At 35.5% G+C, this 22,513-nt stretch overlaps 1 protein-coding gene across 1 annotated transcript; it reads left to right on the plus strand.

The window, feature by feature from the left end:
• Positions 1 to 1,970: 1,970 nt before the first annotated feature.
• LOC145692316 (uncharacterized) lies at positions 1,971 to 7,149 on the plus strand. The gene is made up of 2 exons (XM_081767615.1): positions 1,971 to 2,898; positions 3,527 to 7,149. The coding sequence occupies exons 1-2, from the start codon at positions 1,971 to 1,973 to the stop codon at positions 7,147 to 7,149; spliced, it is 4,551 nt and encodes a 1,516-aa protein (XP_081623741.1).
• Positions 7,150 to 22,513: the final 15,364 nt, after the last annotated feature.

Consider the following 22,513-nt stretch of genomic DNA (forward strand, 5'->3'; position numbering starts at 1 on the left):
ATTCTAAATAAATACTTCATCAGAGGAAAAAAAATTATTTCTTTATTGTATTGTTTCGGTTCTTATTAACATAAACATTATACACTTTCTACAATATTTTATAAAGAAAAAAATTGAACAGGATGGATGGTATTCGATCTGGGGTCAAAAGAGTATAAGAATTACTAATCCGTCACTCTACCCACTTCACCACACAGACTTTCTTTTATTGCCTATCTTTTTCTTAAGAAATAAATGCTCATGGCTATAGAGCATGTCACTTCCAAACTTAAGACAACAGTTTTTCTCTTTGTTTATATATTTCCGTACAACGTCTTGGTTACAGAAGCTAATTCATATTTGGCAGACAATTTACACCCTAGATTTAAGCCAATAAATGCAATATTTTACTCCACTTTCCTGTTCCTTGATTCAACTGTTCTGTTACCAATTCTGTAATTTCCTCTACAATCGTGCTGTGCCACTCCAAAAATTCCCTCGAAAACATTATTGCCAGTATACACAAAACCGAACATAATTTTGTTTTTTGCTTATATTTTTATTATTTTATTATATATTTTTGGAAATATCTCCTTAGATGGATTGCTTTCTATTATCTCCACATACTAATAACTGAATTTTACCCATAAACATAAGGAAAATGAAATAATTGCGAAAAATCGTGAGTTACAGTATAAGGGCAATTTTTTTTGCGCATGGGAGTACCATCATCATCTCAGATATTGTTGAGACTTTTTTTTATAGCAACTAGACATGTTTTTAAGAGAACCATATTTTTTTGTTTTGTCTAAAAAAATTCTCGCCAAGTAATGGGCCGTCTTTTTGTACATAAATTAACAAATGAATGTTAGTTTATCTGAAAAGTCGAAGTTGGTGACTTTTTTCGAGCACTTCCGGTTCGAATTTTAAAATTCTGTTTTCACGGTTGGTAAGACCTAGTTACTCGCTTTCCGGAAAAAAAATATATATATCGCTTCTGTGTGCAACCATTTCGTCGCAAAAAAGTTCGAGAAATTGTCAAATTTTGAAAATTCGTCATTTTTGGGCGCCATTTCTCAACAACACCATATTTTAAAATTCTGAAATTTTGTCAGATGGTTCAACTTTACATGAATAATAAACACACCAAATACCATTCTCGACCAATGCTTCATGAATTAACTACAGCCTTCAGTTGGCAACACTGGAAACAATAAAAGTGCAAGAATTTTATGATGTTTATGATTCACATTCATTAAATGAAGAATAAAAGTTTTTCCTGACTGCTTTTTATTATTTTGATAAAAAAAATACTCTCTGAAATTGTTTGGGATTATTTGTGTATTTAACAGTGTGTGTGCCTTTAGCTGGCAACAGTGTTCAAGTTGCTTAACGCGTTTCTATTGTTTGGTGAAGTGTGTGTGAGTGTGGCAGCAAGAACATTCAGTTTGGTGGACCATATATCATGGTCGAAGATCATACAATACAGCACAAACAATAAGCCATCGTATCAAAATCATTTACAACTAAGGACCTTGTGAACATGTTTATTCTCGTGTATTATTTTTGTGTGCAAACTGTAGTTGTAATCATTAAATACAGTGAATTTATATTTGGTTGCATTCATGTGGCATACGAACCAAGCCTTACAGTCCACTAGTATGAACATTGTTTTTAGCATTGTCATTGTACTTGAGTGAAGTTACAAATATATACATTCATATTGTGCATTTGGTCCTATCCGGGCCACATGAGTGCGAAGATTTCTGAGAATTGTTCTGTGTTGTTGTGAAGTGAAATGTGTTTGTATCGGCCTATATGTGGTGCTATCACGTACGTTGGACAATAATCACGTTTTTTGTGTAGGCGGACAGCTGTTGTACCAGGACCAGGCTTCTGGAGTATATTTCATAGGTAAAAAAGAAAGAAAAAAAACATCATCATCAGGTCAGTAGTTTTTTATTCTTCATATTTCTGCGTAGCATTTAATCATGACTGAATCACACCAGCGTCTTTTAAGGCGAAGATCTGCATACAGAGGCCAGTTAACCAGAATAAACACCTTTGTTCAGGCCTTTGATCCAAATGAAGGCAATATAGAAGAAATACGTGCACGCTTAAAACATCTCAATAACGTCTGGGCAAAGTTGCAGGAGGTGCAAGATACTATTGAAATCGATCAAATCGAACCCGAAGCGGAAGCAGAAAATGTTCGTGCAGAAATTGAAAATGTGTATTTTTCTTTAGAGGCTCAAATTCAAGCACTTGTTTTAAAGCATGGAAATAAAGAATCAGCTGTTAATAATAACACTAGCAGTAGCGCACAAGTTAAATTACCGGTCATACAGTTGCCTGCATTTGACGGGAACTGTAAACATTGGTTATCATATAAGGACACTTTTATATCTCTTATTCACGAGAATAAAGACATTTCCACAGTACAGAAGTTTCAGTACCTCCGAACTTCTCTTAAGGGCGAAGCGTTAAACCTAATTGAAAATTTACCAATTACCGAAACAAATTATTCAGTAGCATGGCAATTACTCGTTGACAGGTATTCAAATAAAAAGCTAATTGCTTCTTCTTACATTCACGAAATACTACAAATCAAGCCAGTGTATAAAGAAAATGTAAGTGAACTTCGCGCTTTTATAAATACAGCTACTAGCAATATAAATGCGCTACAAGCACTTGAGCCAAACGTAAACCTCACAGACGTAGTTTTGACCCAACACTTTGTATCAAAATTAGATGCAACTACTAGAAAGTCATGGGAGCTTCAAAATACGAATTCTAATTTTCCTGCTTTATCAGAATTCTTTTCGTTTCTCGAGAAACGTTGTCAGGTGCTTGAGAACATGAGAACTAGTATTGATGGTGTGAAGCAGGGTAGTAGCGTACAAAACAAGCAAACAAAAGGTATTCAGTCATCAAAGGCTTATTTATCAACATTTTCAAATGCATGTGAATTTTGTAATAGCCAGCATCCCTTATATTCTTGTTCGTCTTTTGTGAATGCGGCATACAGCCAAAAATTAGACTGCATTCGTAAAAATAAATTATGCATGAACTGTTTGAAAAGTAATCATTTTTTGAAGAATTGTAAATCGAGAGGTTGTAAAAAGTGTTCCAAAAAGCACAATACATTATTGCATGTAGACGTAACAAAAGACAAATCAGTGCGGTTTCCAAGTGTAAGGAGTGCCGTGGTGCAAGAGCGTAGTAACAACTCAGATTCCAGTGAAAATTTAGGGCAAGTGTCATATTGTGCATTAAAGGCTAGGCCTAACGCAAGAGTTGTTATCTACTGCAATAATAAAAGTAAGGGATAACAAGGGAAATTTGGTTCCTTGTCGCGCGCTTCTAGACAGTGTTAGTCAGACCAATTTCATAACAGAGAATTTGGTTCAACAATTGAACATCAAACGGTATAGACAGTATACTCCAATTCAAGGTATAAATCAAGCAATTTCTAATACAAAGTACTCTGTAGATATTTGTATCCATTCATGTGTTAACACATTTTCATTGAATATAAGTTGTTCAGTTCTCCCTCACATTACAAGTAAACTACCGGAAGAAAGAATTAATTATGACGATTGGAACATTCCCAAGGACACTGTTCTAGCAGATCCTACTTTTAATACGCCTGGAGACATAGATATTCTTTTGGGTGCGGAAGTATTCTACATAATTATGAAGTCAGGACACAAAACGCGGCCAGGTGATTTTCCAGTGCTTCAGGAGACAGAATTGGGATGGATCGTGGCAGGACGCAATCCTCAAGAACGTGACCCCCATATTCCATTAACAACATGTTTTGTGAAGACAAACATGGATCTACAGCAACAACTACAAAAATTCTGGGAACTAGAAGAAATTACTGTTACACCTAGATCAAGCGAAGAGCTTGCATGTGAGCGACATTTCGTTCAGAATACAACAAGAGATCATACAGGGCGTTTCATTGTACGATTGCCTTTGCTTGAAGACCGTACAGTTTTAGGCGATTCTTATCAGCAGGCATTGGTTAGATTAAAGCAATTGGAAAGAAGATTCGATCAACACCCGGACTTTGAAGCTAAATATACGGAATTCATGCAAGAATATGAAGATCTTGGTCACATGGTAAGGATAGATGAGAGTAAAAAGGAGGACGTCAGCGTTGCATACTATTTGCCACATCATGCAGTTTTTAAGCCCACAAGCTCTACAACAAAGCTCCGTGTAGTGTTTGATGCTTCAGCAAAATCTGACAGCGGAAAAAGCCTCAACGACATTCTCTTAGTTGGTCCTACAATACAGCAAGATTTGTTTTCTATCATTTTGCGCTTTAGAACTCATTCGGTGGTATTCACTGCAGATATCGCTAAGATGTATCGCATGGTAAATGTTCATCCAGAAGACACGCCATTACAACGTATATTGTGGAGAAGATCTAGAAATGATCCGATTCAAGTTTTTGAGTTGAAAACACTAACGTATGGTACGGTATGTGCTTCATTTGTGGCCACAAGATGCCTACAGCAATTAGCAGACGAAGAAGAGTATAATTACCCTGTAGCAGCAGAAATATTACGTCGAGATTTCTATATTGATGATGTTTGTAGTGGCATGAGCGACATACAGCAAGCTTTAGAGGTCCAGAAGCAATTGATAGAGTTACTGGGAAAGGGAGGTTTTATACTTAGGAAATGGAGTTCGAATGATCCAAGGTTATTGGAATCCATCTCGCCAGAGCTTCGAGAAGTGCAGCGTCCAATCCAGTTCCATGAGGGCCAAGGCGTCAAGGCATTAGGATTGTCATGGCATCCAGACAAGGATATATTTCTCGTTGAAAGCAAGACGTCACCAATGAAGGTTCAAGAGTGCATTACTAAACGCCAGATTGCTTCCATCATTGCCACTATATTCGATCCATTAGGAATAATTTCACCAGTTGTCATTTCATACAAAATATTTTTACAAGAATTGTGGCGGCAAAAGGTTCAATGGGACGACAGTATACCAATGGAATTAGCAAAGAAATGGACTAAATTGTACAAGCAACTTCCATTAATCAATCAGATTAAATTTGACAGATTTGTACTCGTTGAAGGAAACATAGCGGAGATTCAGATCCATGGTTTTTCAGATGCTTCTCAAAGAGCATATGGAGCTTGTATTTATATGCGATCGATCAATCAACAGGGAGAAATATCAGTCAAGTTATTATGTGCTAAATCACGTGTGGCTCCAGTCAAGAAAATCACTCTCCCACGTCTGGAGTTATGCGCAGCAGTTGTTTTGGCAAAATTAGTTCACAAGATTTTACCAATTTTAAAATTGAACATAAGTAGCGTCCATTTATGGACCGACTCCCAAATCGTGTTGGCATGGCTAGCTTCTCCGTGCAACAAATGGAAACCTTTCGTGGCCAACAGAGTAGCTCAAATTCAAGACTTAACTGACGTTAGCTGTTGGAAACATGTAACTTCTTCAGACAACCCTGGAGATTTGATTTCAAGAGGAATAGATGCAGTTTCCATAAAGGACAATTCATTATGGTGGCACGGTCCACAATGCCTTTCTAGTTTAGAATCTAATTGGTCAGTGACAAGTAAGGATTCATTGCAACCAGATCAAGTTCCAGAGAGTAAGGGAACCATAACATTGACAGTCACTTTAGACAATTGGTGCAGTAAAACCATAACAAGATTCTCAAAATTATCAAGGTTAGTTAGGACAATAGCATATTGTAGACGTTTTGTTCGTAACATTAGACACAAGCAAAACAAACTAACAGAAGGTCTTTCAGTACAAGAACTCCACACAGCGCTCCGTGTTTGCATCAAATGGACACAAGAAATTGGGTTTCACAGAGAATTGCAGCATCTTCGTAATGGAAACATTGTTCCGTCAAGAAGTAAATTGAACAATTTACATCCATTTTTAGATAGTGAAGGCATGATCCGAGTTGGAGGAAGATTGGAGAATAGTCAGCTTCCGTTTGACGCCAAACATCAAATAGTTCTGCCTTCAAACCAACACTTGACAAAACTTATAGTTGAAGCAGAACACTTAAGATTACTTCATGCTGGACCCCAATTATTAATATCATCACTACGCCAGAAATATTGGATCATCAGGTGCAAACAGGTAGTAAAACAAGTGATCCATCATTGCTTCACATGTTTCAAGTTAAAGGCCAGTGGTTCAAAACAACTTATGGGACAGTTGCCAGCAGCTCGTGTGCAGCAAGCCAGACCATTCCTAAACGTAGGCGTGGACTACGCTGGAGCGTTTTACATAAAATCAGGAGCAGTTAGAAATAGATCTGTACGTAAGGCATATGTTGCGTTATTTGTTTGTTTATCCACCAAGGCAATACATCTGGAATTGGTAACAGATCTTAGTGCGCAGTCATTCATAGCAGCTTTACGCAGATTCATAGCCAGACGAGGAAGATGTCTCAATATATACAGCGACAATGGCACAAATTTCGTTGGAGCCAACAACGAATTGAAAGAATTGTATCAGCTGTTTTCATCAGATCCTTTTAGTTCTCAAGTTCATGATTTTACATCGACCGAAGGAATTCAGTGGCACTTCATACCACCAAATTTGCCGCATTTTGGAGGACTATGGGAAGCCGGTATAAAATCAATGAAATACCATCTAGTTCGTATTACAAAGGGTGCAGTGTTAACATATGAAGAGTTTGCAACATTACTCACACAGATTGAGGCCTGTCTCAACTCTCGACCACTTACAGTGCTATCAAGTGAGCCTAACGACATCAGTGTTCTCACCCCTGGACATTTTTTAATTGGAGAAGCACTTACAGCTTTACCAGAGCCTAACCTCACCGATCTACCACACAACCGCTTATCTCGTTGGCAGAAGATACAACAACTAAAACAACACATTTGGAAGAGATGGTCCCGAGATTATTTACATGGTCTTCAACAACGCTGTAAGACAACTTCACCGCAACACAATCTCAAGGTCGGAGATGTAGTTTTGCTGATTGAAGACAACGTTCCTGCATTGCAGTGGAAATTGGGCATCATTGAAAAAGTGTTCCCAGGAAAGGATTTCTTAGTTCGTGTAGTGACGGTTCGTACTACAACTGGAACATATAAACGTTCTATCAACAAACTAGTTGCATTACCATACAACAAGGATTAGAATTGAGATTTGAGTAATCTAAAAATAAGTACAGTTCTTCAAGTTTTGTGTTTGTTTCGTTTTTTATATGTATCATTTTGCTTTATTTGGTCAGACCTTAGCTGACCAACAGGGGGGAGTATGTTTGGGATTATTTGTGTATTTAACAGTGTGTGTGTCTTTAGCTGGCAACAGTGTTCAAGTTGCTTAACGCGTTTCTATTGTTTGGTGAAGTGTGTGTGAGTGTGGCAGCAAGAACATTCAGTTTGGTGGACCATATATCATGGTCGAAGATCATACAATACAGCACAAACAATAAGCCATCGTATCAAAATCATTTACAACTAAGGACCTTGTGAACATGTTTATTCTGGTGTATTATTTTTGTGTGCAAACTGTAGTTGTAATCATTAAATACAGTGAATTTATATTTGGTTGCATTCATGTGGCATACGAACCAAGCCTTACAGTCCACTAGTATGAACATTGTTTTTAGCATTGTCATTGTACTTGAGTGAAGTTACAAATATATACATTCATATTGTACAGAAATAGTAAAATGAGGCTCCCCCCTACTCCTCTGTTTTCTTAAACCGAAATAATCTGAGGTGGAAATTACGATTACGAAACACACACACATTTTAAGGTTACTTGAAACGGCCATCCAAGAAATTCTGATGATCTATAAAATGCCTGAACTATTACCTCAGTGATGATTTGGAATGCTTTGGAAGTCCCAATAAGTGCGATGTCATTACAGTGGTCGAAAATGGACAAAAAGTGTAAAAAATCGAAACGTTTTTTGTTACGCGTTCCATCAAAGAAATTTACGGACTTTTTTAAACAGATCAATCCCAGCATAAGAATGGATCACTCGAAATTTTATAGTATTCGTCCAAAGTGGGTCAGTCCGCAACCTGCAAGAGAAGTGTGTGTGTGTGTGTGTGTGTGTGTGTTGTGTAAATTTTAAGTTAGCTGCTACTGCGTTGCAACAAATCAAAGGTGCAGCCTGTATTGAAGCTGTCATGAGTGACTATTTTCTTTATCCGTATGATCCGTAGAAAATGATAGCTGTCTTCTTCAAGAATGTGGTGAATCTCCTGGAGTGGAAGGAATAAGTGTGGAGTGTTTAATTATTGATCCTGATGAAAATGAAAGTGTTAGGTACGTCATATGGGAAAACAATGATCTCGTTAAAAAAAAAACTGTGCCACTTTCTGTTTTCGTATCGTACGTTGCTGGTTTAACTGTAAGAATTTTAATTCATGACTACATGAAGAAAATCCAAAGAGAATTAATTGCTACAGAAAAGCATCGTATAAAATTTCAAGATACAAATTCTATTTTACTTCATGTGGACTTCGCTGAAAACGACTGTTATTCTGCAAACCGGAAAAACGAGCAAATTTCCATCTTTACGGCAGTGGTGTATTATTATGAAACAACTGACAGTTTTGTTGTAATAAGCGACGATTAAACACATGATTAAGCTCACGTATTCATAGCCATAGACGAGATTTTAAAAAATACTCGAAGAAAAGAGAAAACAAAAAAAGGTTCGAATACGTGAAAATAAGTGTCTACAATTTTCCAAACCGTGTCAGTGATTTCTGATGGTGCTGCATCCCACTTTAAAAATCGCTTTCAGATATTCGAGACGCAGACATGTCCGGTAAAGCAGTGATTTTTCAGTGAAACTGGCCATGCAAGAGTCTCTGTGACGGTATGGGGGGAGGGGCTGTAAAGAATATGGCAACGCGGCATAACCTGACGCAAAAACAGATACACAGTATTAAAACTCCAGAAGAATTCGCGAGCATAGTGCAAGTAGAAACTCCGGGTATTATATATATATATGAAAGAATGGGAAAAAGTGTGCTACCGGTAACTGGTATTCAAGGAAGTCATCTTTCGCTTTCGGAAAATGGCGAAGTTTTTATGGCAGTAATGGGTCACCATAAACTACCTTTATGTTTTCCCCAAAATCGAGCTTCTGTAATTCAAAGTGTAGATTTAAGAAGTCTGCAAAAAGGAACTTTTGTTTTAACTACATATATGATAACCAGTGTTGGGTAGCAGAAATATTATGAATAAATCATCAATTACATGAAGTTGAAATGCTGTTTATGCATTCACATGGACCTTTAGCAGGGTACAGGTTTCCAGAAGAACATAAGAGCAATACTGTGCCGTGGAAAATTAGCGCCCGGGACGAGAGTATACGACGTCGCCTAAATAAATATATTCCAAGTAAATTTTCCTCTATTTTTCCCTTTTTCTCCCGAATTTTGCGCCCCCTTTATTTCGGCGCTCGGGACCGTCGCCCCGCTCGCCCTCCCCACGGCATGGTACTGCATAAGAGAAGTGAAAATAAGTGTTTTGTGATTATCGACAATGTGCTACGAGCAGTGTGCGAATTAGATCATCTATATTGGGAGGAGATAAAATTAGGCCAACTGGACGTAGAGTCTGAAGGGGCAATAATTTAAAATGAGACACTAATGCCTTTCTCCCCGATATATATATATATATATATATATATATATATATATATATATATATATATTATCTGACATCTGTAATAAATAAGAGATTTATTAATTCAACAAATCTACCGACAATAACTATGTACGTATATATTGTCTGACATGCACACACCACACCTAACCTTTCTGAATGTTGTACTCACTCTTTATACCCGTATCTCTCTAAGGTTTATTTACTTAATAATTCGGTCCGAGCGATAGCCATGATTACAAGCATATGTTAATGTTTCCACTCATATTGAAATCTTCCTCTTCGCGTTTGCAGAAGAAAACCTACTTCTAGGCATGGGCGCGAGACCAAACGAGACGAGAACTGAAACAAGTCTCGTCTCGTCTCGTCTCGCAAAATCAAAAGCTGTTCTCGTCTCGCGTCTCGTCTCGTCTCGCAGACCTAAGTTCTCGTCTCGCGTCTCGCAAAATTTTGGAAGTCTCGTCTCGCGGTCTCGCGCGAGACTTCTCGCGTTGGTTTCGCGGTCTCGCAAATCAATACTGGAATAATGTAGTCTTCATTCGACCCTTTTAAAATAATGTATACTCAAAGTTTATATAGTTTTGTTTCATAGTTGCATTGTTACACAATGCTTATCCACTCATTCCGATTCACAATGCTTGATTTTACACCCCACATTCTCGGTATTAAAAAATGCCAGTTTTCTGTAGTCTCTGTCTATGTAAAGTATGAATGAAATCGGCACGTTACATTTGAGTAATCTTACTTGCAAGATAAAAGCTTTCAAATAACTTTTTAAGACGGTAACTCAAATAGCCGTGTTTATAGTAAACATGCAGCGTTAGTAATATATATTTCACAACTTAAATGCACTTTCATCTAAACGTTTTTTTTAACAATTGAGAGTTAAGAGATTAAACTTTAATAACTACAAGAAAGACTACAATGAGCTTAAATAAAAATTTATTCAGATCATGTGTATGTTTCTTAGACAAATACCCTTCCATCACAAAAGAGAATTTCACTAGCACCACTTATACTCAATACGAACCGTCTTTCGCAAACTGAGGAATGGAATGAAATTCACGCAACGAACCAAGTTCATCTGAAATTATATTTCAAACTGTTTGCAATCTGAAACACTAGTTTTTTCCTCAAAATCAAAACAAAACCATAAAAAAGTAGTGGAGTACCGACAGCATTTTTCTCCCCAGTGACGACGCTAGCTTTAAGTTCTTAGGGAGGCAGATACATTTTCAGGGGGCGGCTATTTGCCATGCCAAATATGACATATTTATTACGTTTGACTTATTTTACATTATATTGTGTAATTTCGTTTCTGTTTTTATATTAGACCTATATGATTATAACTTAAACTTATTTCAGGTAAAGTTTGTAACTAACAAATAAGTAACGTCTGCATATGAAATATTTTTCAATGAAACTTTTGAAATCTAAACATAAATTGAATTACTTTCGCGTATGCTACGAGTAACACATTCGTCCAGTACTATATGCTACGCATCTCTCTCTCTCTCTCTCTCTCTCTCTCTCTATATATATATATATATATATATATATATATATATATATATATATATATATATATATATATATATATATATATATATATATATATACGGAGAGAGAGAGAGAATTTACGAGGAGTTGCTGAAAATGTCCTAGTCCAATCCAGAAGGAGTGTAGGTACTAGGTAGAAAAATAAAACCGCAGTTTAGAAAAACATATCTCTGTATATACAAATACAAATTTGCATATTAATAATGAAATTCTTATTGTTTCTCAGGCTTCTGAAATGATTATGTGTGCCCAAACAGATAATTTCACGAACATCCAGATCCTAACTGTTATAACATTTTTGTTCCACCAAGGAAAGTCACCGAAGTATATTAATTAGGAAATCAGTGAAACACCACGGGACTCTCCTCCGTTATATACAGTGGTGAAGAAGTAAATGGCTTAGTATAAACGTGGCGATTTCTCAACAAATTATGCTTTACACCCAGGATGATTAAAAGCAATGACTCTTCCCGAAATCACGGATGCAATTTGTGACATTATTCTTGGAAATTGCAGCATTTCAGCCAGTGGTGGATATAGCCCGGGGCCGGAGGGCCAAGGCTACCCCAGTTTTTGAGTGACAAAAATAATTTAAGCTATTATTTATATAGTTTCTATATTATTTATATACATATTATAGTCTGAGGTCTGGCTGTACCCCGCTTTCTTAGTTTTTACCTTCTCAGCAAAACTTGTGTCAGAGATTCTGGGCATTTCTTTGGAACTCGTCGGTAGCATAATTCAGAATGGCTTGGGTATGCTCAAGTTTTCGACATAATGGGTTCCCAAAATATCTGTCAGGAGAATAAAAGAGTGACGGCATTAAGAGAAGTCTTCTTTCAATTTGACCGTAATGCTGATAAATTTCGCTCACGAATAGTAACCATAGATGAAATATGGTTGTACCACTATGATCCTGAATCGAAACAACAGTCAATGGAGTAGTAGCGCTCATTTCTCCAACGCCCCAAGAAGTTCAAGACACAGAAGTAGGTTGAGAAACTGTTTGCAACATTCTTCTGGGATAAGTATGGAGTCGTACTCATAGACTACCTCCGCAACGGTCAAATAATTAATCCAGAATCTCTACATTACTTACAAAACTGAAAGAAAAATTCAAATTTCAACGCACTGGAACATGAAAAGAAAGGAATTCTCTCTCTTTTTTTTTCTTTTTCAGGAGAATACATCTGTCCATCAAGCCCCTGCGAACACAACTGACATTGCATAACCTAGGATTTCAATGTCTAGATCATCATTCTTATTCCGCAGATTTAGCTCCGTCTAACTATTACGTGTACTTATTTCCCAAACTTAAATAACATTTGAAAGGATGCCATTTTAGACCTGATAGGGATAGTGCTACGAACAGTAGTGCGAGGAAATCTTCAGATTTTTTAACTTTTCTGCAAAAACTGGAGCACTGCACAAGGTAGTATATTGACTTTCGGGGGAAGTGTAGAAAAAGTAAAACTTCACCATTCCACGTGCACTCCTTCTGGGTTGGGCTACGAATTTTTCAGCAGCTTCTAGTCAATATGGTAGACGTCACGTCAGTACTTTGAAACAAAATAAGTAAGGGAGCAATAGTGTAAGACAATTACTAACTAAAGATCAGCACTCTGACAATACGTTTTATTGGGAATCAATTTAATTCCATAAATTTATTATTATCATTTGCAGGAAGGAAAAACACAACTCATTTTATCCCCATCAAAAAAATTAAGCCCTGGTAGTTGCAAACTAAGCTGTTATAAGCACATCCTCTGAATATTGAAAGCTGTGAATAATGTTTCAGAAAAAATAAGTATAGAACCTTTAAATAAAACAAAATATGAAACTGAAAACTTCAAACCTGGATAAATACAAACAAGTTATGTAACTGGTTTTACCTTTCTTTTGTTTCCAATCGAAGTTGATCCAATGAGAAGAAAACAAGTCGACCAAATCTACTATTGCTCCCTAGGCACAATAATTAAAAATCATAAGAAGTATAACTAAAATTTACCTCAAAAGGCGCTGAATTAGAAAACAGAAATACTCAGACGCTCAAAGAAGAAAGCTTGAGGACTTATCTACCACATAGTAAATCCATGAAAAGTACAGTAGACTACAATTTGACAATGAGATTGGTTATGATACTGATATAAAATACTACTTGTAGAATGTTTAAAGATTGTAGGAGTTTGGGGGGGGGGCAGTCTAGGTAGCAGTCAGAAAGCAGAAGTAGCTACTAGGGGGCGCTCGCCCCCCTTGCCCCCTCCCTCTGGCGTCGTCACTGTTTCTCTCTCTCCTTTTCTGACGAATAAAAGCTAAGCAGATATCAGTTCTGGTTTTGGTGAGGGGATCCGTCTTGCAGCCATAAATCCATTTATCCTAAATTTATGTTTACGGAAAGAAACAACTGCTTTATTTTGACTAAAAAAATTTCCTTCTTAAACAAGCCAATAGGCCCTTTTTCTACCTTCATAAAACAAGTTACCGTAAGAAAACAATTTGGTGGGCAGGGGGAACAAATCTGTTCTAAACCCAGAGGCTTCACATCACATTGGAACTAAACACTTGCCTTTTTCCCTCATATATATATATATATATATATATATATATATATAATGCATTGAAAATAGGAAGAAGAAAGTCAGAGTGTCAGGGACAGACAGAAACAGAGAGAGAGAGAGAAGATATGGTATCCTCTGACCGACGCCTCGAATTTCTGCACTGAAGGAAAAATCAAAGCGAGCCGTATATTTTTGAACTAGGATATTTTTACCGAGGGTGCAATAACAGAAGACCGGAAACCGCAGCCGCGAATATGCAATGTTACCTAAGTTTATTGTTTCCGTCTAGAAAATTTTCCGAAAAGACGTCGTCCAAATATGTTCTCCATAAAGAAATAAAAAAAATAAAATGCATTGTACTGGTGTTTGCTATCCTGCTTTTATGATTTGTCAAGATGTAGTCTCATCATCAGGAGGAGGGTGGATACACAAGGCAAAACGTGTCGTTTTTCCCCCCGATTTTCCTCCCCCTCCTCAAGAACTTTATGACGAAAGATCTTGGCTCACGACCTCAAAGAGAAAATAAAGAAAACAGTGTAGATAATGGAAGAATCTATTTTATTACATTTTGGGAAAGTAGTGACAAAAAAAAAAAAAAACTAACACAATCTTTATTTCTTGAATCTTTTGTCATGAGGAAATCTCCTAAAATAACTAGATTTTGATTAACCTTGTTAACTTAAACCTATCATGAAATCAGTAATTGTGACAATCTGACCAAACCATTTCAAGAAGCAAGAACAGCTAACTAAGCAACTATCAGTGTTGCCGAAAAGTCACAACACTTACCCCGTTAACTAGATACTTTGAAACTTCCAAAATAACAGTAAAACATTTTTAAAAAATCAATAGAAATTTTATAATACAAAGGAAAATTGTATTTTTTTTTATTTCCACTAGTCGACATAATTTATAGTAAATGTTCAAATAAATGCTAGCCCAAAAGTTTAGAAATAAACTATTAGTTACTGACTTGCCTTCGTCTGCGATTGTCTCTACGATTTCAGGTGATGATGTTGTGTGGAAGGGATGTTTCGATGAAAACCATGCACTTCTAAGGTATCAATTTTGTAGAACATTAACATCTTTGGGGAGTTCATAATTATGACAGCATTGTTCCTTACTGCAACATACAGCACGAACGCACAATATTGATTTACCTTTTCTGGACCCATTCTGTTCGAGGGTTGAGGACGAGCAAGTTCAAACAAATTTTCTTTAAATTTGGCTTCACTCGAAATAAAAATATTTTATATCCACTCGAGAACTCGGTTCAAAAAATCTCCAATTCGACTCGATATTTGCTCAAGTTTCGAGTAGTGTCGGGACCAAACAAATTTAATTCTATAGTATTAGTAGTTTTTATATTAATTAGTGATAGATGCGCTCACGAGTTGCGACAAGAGGAAAAATTAGTCTATCTTGAGATGTCGTTAATGTATTATCTCGAAACAAATGTGAACTGTTTCTTGAATATCACCAGTCCTGGTCACGAAGCGAGACAGATTTGATTTTGTCTCGCCCAATCTCTATCTCTCGCCTCAAAAACAAAATTAAACAAAACAAAATACGGAAATTTAGCTGTTTGTTTAGGCAAATAGTAAACATTTTCACTTTCGGTATGACCGGGCCTGAATTCAATTCATTTTTGGTGTTTATTTAGCGTGGTAATGGTACAAGAGGAGTTATATAAAGAATAAATATGCGAAATCAGTGGACAATTTACTGAAGATATTTTCAGCGAAACAATTATTGTTGTTCTCCTTCTTTTGCGAAAGCTTCATCCTCAACCATATAAGTGTCTACACGTTCAGCCGAATCTGATCGAATTCGTCGTCTGAACCGTCTAAATTCTTGTCAGCATGTCAGAACTTTTCTCGAAACTGTTTTCGTATTGAAAACATGGATGATAAGTTCCGAAGGCTTTTGGCAACAACAGATCCTTTCATTTCTTCTTTAGGCAAATCCTTTCATAAGAAAATGAAGAATTTGTCATCTGAAGCCGTAAACCTTTTAATTATTTCCAACATGGAAGCTAACAAAAATTTAGACGACTCAAACGAAGGTGATGAAGGGAATAACTTCAATAGAGATTCGGCTGAACATGTAGACAATACCTATAGAGTTATTCCATGTGGAAACGACAAATTATACCAAAATCTTCGTGCGGTCGCATTCGAGATTTGAGTATTTGTCTGAACACTTATCAATATGTGATAGGAAGGAAAATGGAATGGTTTGTAATGCACGGCATTCATGTTGAAGATACGACCATAGTTGAATATTAAGTTATGTTCATTTTCTTGGAGCTCTATCGAGATTGAAAAAAAAAAATAAATAAATAAATTCAAAATTGCACTATAGATATGTGGACAGTCCTTTTTTTTTTTTTTTTTTTACCACGTAGTAGTGACGCAAATACACATTTTGGGTTACGAAATATTTGGATCTTTTTAGTCCAAGTCGATGAATTAAACCAAAATTATATTTTCGGAAGAAGTATTGAAAAATTTGTTGTGTCAAAGGGAACGTAATTTTGAGAGAATAATAAGTATCATCTGTACTTTCTATAGAAAAAAAATCATCTTTTGTGTTTCTAATTCCTATTAGTGCTAGTGGTATAAAGTATATAGTGCATAGAGAACGGATGCTGAGCTATGCCCCCTCTAACTTCTGATCGGAAATGACTAAAACGCTCAAATTTGTGTTTCTGAGCCTCACTAAAGTATCTGTTTTCATGTTGTCACTTTATATTGTTGTTGTTGCTCCAAAATTCGAAAAAAGAAGAAAAAGAAGAAAGAAAGAAAGAAAGAAAGAAAGAAAGAAAGAAAGAAAGAAAGAAAGAAAGAAAGAACGAAAGAGAGAAAGAAAGAAAGAAAAGAAAGCAATACATATCAATCTCTAAAACAGATGTGACCATTACAACTTTTTGAAGCTCCAACGCTACATCAAGATTGTTGTGTTGTCTGCATTCCAGGGTCTGAAACCGCTACAAACAAAATCAAATTTTGCAAGTAATTACAAACAATCGTGAACTGAGTCTACTAAAAGGAGTGAAAACAGAAAAACACGACTCTCGTTTGTGATTGCATTCCTTTCTACACCCGGACTTTGTTTACAAGAATGTTTTTGTGTAATTTTACAGCTGCTAAGAAACGTGAAGCAGCAAGGAACGTACAGCCACGTAAACACATGCCGGGACAGAAGTAAGTCGAAATACAAATTGAAATTTTCACCACTTGTGGAGGAAGCATATTTCTTGCTGGAATCAAAATATTGTTAGTATTCCACTGTGCCTTTTTGTTCCACACGGCTTAGAACTTTATATATATTTCTGGTTATTATCATTCACATAATCGACCGTCTTGCTCGATTTTTCGCTTTCAGGTGGAATGACTCTATATGGTTGAGGACTAAGCTTTCGAAAAATAAGGGGGAGGAGAACAATTGTTTAACTAAAAAATTAAATTGACTTCATTAAGTTATATTTTAGTTAATAAATGACTGGTAGATTGACTCTGTCCTAGCTATTGAAGTAGACAAAGTATCTTTCCCTCTCGAATCTCACTTTTTCAGACGCATTCCGCTATATGGATCCGCAATTTTGAATTTTTAAATTTTAATGTCAAATTAGTAAGTTTGTAATCAACAAAGTCAAATGCACCAATGTACCAAGTCCAGTTCGCCAATTTTACTTTTTCAAAATTTTGTCCTCCATTTTTTTTATTTGATGTCAAATTGATAATTAACAAGATCAAATGCCTCATTATAGCAATTTTATGTCCATTTTTACTGATTTTGAATTATGACCACATTTCAAACATTTGATCCATAGTTTATCGATCTCTGTGCGTCGCCCTTTTGGACCGTCGGTCTCCTGGCTGTCGCTTTCTTTGTGCGTCGCCTTTTGACCCGTCGATCTCTTGGCTAACGCTTTCCTGGTTGTCGCTCTTTTATCATCACTCTCTTTGCTGGCGCTCTACTGTCGGTACACCCATGTTTATTACAAAACTCGATCCTGACATTATTAACTATCTTCTCTTCAATATGTATGATGGTACTTGGAAAAGAATACCATATCAATATCACAAATGTAAACTATGCGAGACCGCGAGAAGTCTCGCGAGACTTCTCGCGCGAGACTTGCTAATGTCTCGTCTCGCAAAAGATATCAGGTCTCGTCTCGCGTTCTCGTCTCGCAAAATATTATAAGTCTCGTCTCGCGTTCTCGCGTCTTTCGCCCATGCCTACCTACTTCACTATTATGAGAACCACTAAAATTATCAGTTAAACCGGGCTTACTTTTTAAAAAAATCTAGGTATTATCCTATTATGCGAGAAATGCTGGTCTCGATTCTGACATCAAGTTCAAATCGAAGGCAATTTTTTTTTTAATCGATTCCGTGACGGAGCTCAGGAAGTCAAGACTTACAATTACTTTATTGTTAGATTCCAGCAAAAAGAAAGATGGAAAAATGAAGGGTTAACTTTAAAAAGCCCGCTCCAGTTGAAGTGCTTATACAGACACGGACAATGACACGGAGAACAAGTCGTATTAGCAAATGCTGAAACAAATCTTCAATTATGCGCTTACTCACCTTCACTAACATGTCTGCTCACTAGGGGTGCATCCCCAGCGTGTACGTTAAGATATAGCCACGAGAGAATATACCTCAGATTTTGAGTACAGTTTCGAAGTTCATTTTCGCAAACTGTAAAAGGCAGTGACACTTTGTGGCAGGTGTGCTAACTACTACAAATTAAGTGCAACTTTTGAGTTGCGTACACGCAAACTGCTAGGGAATGAGGTCCATGCGCTAACAAAGAATACACTGGAAAATGAAATATAACAAAAAATTAAAATAAGATGATAATCGATAAAAAATATAGGGGATGAATATGACATGTCCGACCATCGCCAAGTATGGCGGAAGAAGCTATTTGTTTACTTCTTCTTGGCCAACCATTAAGAGCATTTATAAATCCATATGTAACTTTGTTATGAGCAATTAGTAGTATACATTCAAATTCACGGACGATGACGAACTGAAGGGTACGAAGGTACACTAGCAAGTAACAACCGTATTCATAATAATATAGTTCAACTAAACAACGGTGAAAATAGTGGGGAAATCAGAAATGACCAAAAGTTAATAGTTTACATCGCTTATTTCGAAATACAGCTAGAAGATTAAACTTACAAGAAATGACAAAAATCAGTGAAATTTGACGTTATACTAAACATAGTTTGGGGGGGAAAGCAAGCATCCCCGGTGGGGATACTTCAGTTGACCTCTTTGGGGGCAAACAAAATGTGGAAAATCCCCCTTATCCTCCTCGGTAATTCGCACCCTGGCTATGAGTTGTGATGATTAGTTCATGTGGAAAAAAAAATCAGTGAAATTTTGTTTCCGAAGACCATTTTAAGTAAGTGAACTTGAAATTTGTGTGTTTCGTAATCGTAATTTCCATCTCAGATTACTTCGGTTTAAGAAACCGGATGAGTAGGGGGATTGGCTCATTTTACTATTTCAGAGAGCATTTTGATCAAAATAATAAAAAACAGTCAAAAAAACTTTTGTTAGTTATTTAATGAATATGAACCACAAACATCATCAAATTGTTGCTTTTATTATTTCTAGTGTTGCCAACTGTGACATCTAAGTTGACGAAACTTCGCTAACTTCAAAATGCTGTAGTTAATTCATGAAGCATTGGTCAAGAATTGGCATTTGGTGTGTTTATTATTCATGTAAAGTTGCACCATCTGACAAAATTTCGGAATTTTAAAATATGGTGTTGTCGAGAAAATGGCGCCCAAAAATGGCGAATTTTCAAAATTTGACAATTTCTGGAATTTTTTGCAACGAAACGGTTGGACACAGAAACGATTTGCTTTTTTGCAAAGCGAGTAGCTAGGTCTTACCAACCGTGAAAACAGAATTATAAAATTCGAACCGAAAGTGCTCGAAAAATAATTGCAAACTTCGACTTTTCAGATAAACTAACGTTCATTTGTTAATTAATGTACAAAAAGATACGCATAAGCAAATCAAACTATAATAAAATATAGTTTATTTATATCCCTATGTACATACCACAACAAGAATTATAACTCTACCTGTCTCCATAGCTGAGTGGTGGGGCTCTGAAGTTGGCCATTTTCCATGTTTTCTACAATTCATAAATTGCACTCCCCGTCTTTCACGGCCCATTACTTGGCGGGAATTCTTTTTCGACAAAACAAAATAATATGGGTCTCTTACAAACAAGTCTAGTTGCTATAAAAAAAAGTCTGAATAATATCTGAGATGGTGATGGTACAATTTTATTATTATTATTATTATTATTATTATTATTATTATTATTATTATTATTATTATTATTATTATTATTATTAATTGCCTGAGTTGAAATGGAAGGCACCCTTATTATTATTAATTATTATGTATTATGTATTATGTTATTTATTATGTATTTTATTATTTACTATTTCGAATAAAATATTTATTCAAAAAAATAATTATTTCAAACCTATTATAAAAAGAATCATTCAAATACTATTTCAAACAAAACAAAATTAGATTACTGGTGCAATAAATTTTATACATGTTATGGATAACTGGAAAATTATAATGTTCAGTATCGTCTATTATAATGCTGTGGATCATCAGTGGTCCGCGGATTACTTTTTGAAAAACACAATTATATACATTGAAAGCAAATTTGAAAATTGTGTTACGTAGTACGATGTTACTGCTTATCTTCCAACTATAAGGAAAATTTTAAAAACAATATTTACGATTCGTTATAATAATAATAATAATAATAGTAATAATAATAATAATAATAATAATAATAATAATAATAATAATAATAATAATAATAATAATAATAATATCCTAATAGCTATTAGTTACATTTGTTAACATCTTTAATTTTTTTTTTCGTAACTTCTGCACCAACTAAGGCTCTCTTCTTTTCTTCAAATTTATCATACTCTTTGGCATGTTAAATTGAATAATGTCGCTTAACGTTAAACTTCTTTGAGCAACTTCTTAATCTTTTTTGACATATTAAATATCTATTACTATTTCTGTCTTCTATGAGAAACTATAAACCCAAGAGGAGCTGAATGAATTTGAGATTGATGATTTGCGTTTTGAATAAGCAATCAACTCCACTCAATGTGGTGTCACAAATATCGAAATAGAAACACTGACGTTACTTTGCATGTTTGTTCATAACAACTGGCTAGTTGTGTGGATTTTCCCTGAAATGATTTTCTACTTGTGGTTATTTCCCGAAAGTAACGAGCCCGAGTTTAAAGTTGAACTCCGCGGATCTATCCAAATCGAAAACGAAATGAGTGATTGAAATTAGCTTTTTTTTTTTTTGGGGGGGGGGAGTCAAATTGCTCCGCTGTCAAGTTGCTCTTTGATTAATTCCATAATCCTTAATTACAAATATCTGAATGTGTTGCTAACACACAAAAGGGATATTATACTTTAAATCTTTATAACCATTAGCAATTAATTTTGGAAAACTATAAGAAAACAAAAAAAAAAAATATCTCATAGAAGGGAATAGGATATTGAAGTTCCCTTTAAATTCCGTGGACAGGCGTTCGACCAACCTATGTTATTTCTTGAGATTAGAGTTGTTATAGTAAGTATACTATTACGAATAAGTTTTGGGTAAAACTGAAAGCGGAGAAGTTAGTGGAGGCACATATTCATATTCAGATAGAGTTTGATTGATCCTAAATATTTGAAATTATTCATTTTATCGAAAATATTATTTGATATTTTAACACATTTATAATTTGCAGTATTACGATCCCGACGGACTTCCATGCACTTCTAGCTATAAATTTGCCACAATTTTAGATGAGTTAAGTCATTTTTAGCTATGTTCAACAAGTCATTTTAAAACCGAAAGATTTTATTTCAACAAGTCATTTACCAACTTCCTGGCAGTTCCTGTTGGTAACACTGCTCCCAACACCCACGATATAAGGAATTTCTTAGTAATTCAATACATTTTTTTAAATTACAGTGGACTCTTTTTAATTCGAAGTCCAAGGGGACACGACAAAACTTCGAATTATCCAAAATTCGAATTATCCAACAACAATCATTTTCACATATATAACAACAAACAAACCAAACTACTGTACATCAGAAACATATTCATATGGTGTAGACTTTACCTTTAAAGCAGCTTATTATTTGTGTGATCGAATACCGCAAACTAACAAACGACATTGACTCCACATAATTCAAACTACGTGTACAATGGAAAATATATTTACGCACGACACTATAACATACATTGAATAGCCCAAGCAATTAAACACCAGTAACAATTTGAATATTCTGTTCTCACTTTTAAGAAGTCGTAAACCTCATTTGCTTAAATTTGATTGTTTTTGTACGGTCAATAAATCTTGAATTTCATGTATTGCGTGGAATACGATATTAACATTTGGTTGACTTTATCAATAATTCATCTTAAATTTTCAACCAATTCTGAAACAAAATGAGTGGCACACGTTCTCTATCTTTACTTCTTCCCCATCTCACCTTCATCTTTATGATTACATGGATTTTCTATTTATCTTTAGTATTACTCTTCCCTATGGCTGCATCTGGATAACTGAAAACACGTTAAAACTGTATTTCTCTGTTTACATCTGTCCAACATTAAAAATTTTCAACTGTATTTACTTCGAATTATCCAAAACATAG

Source organism: Thermobia domestica, chromosome 8 (assembly GCF_964235325.1).
Source record: "Thermobia domestica chromosome 8, izTheDome1.hap1.1, whole genome shotgun sequence".
Lineage (NCBI taxonomy): Eukaryota > Metazoa > Arthropoda > Insecta > Zygentoma > Lepismatidae > Thermobia > Thermobia domestica.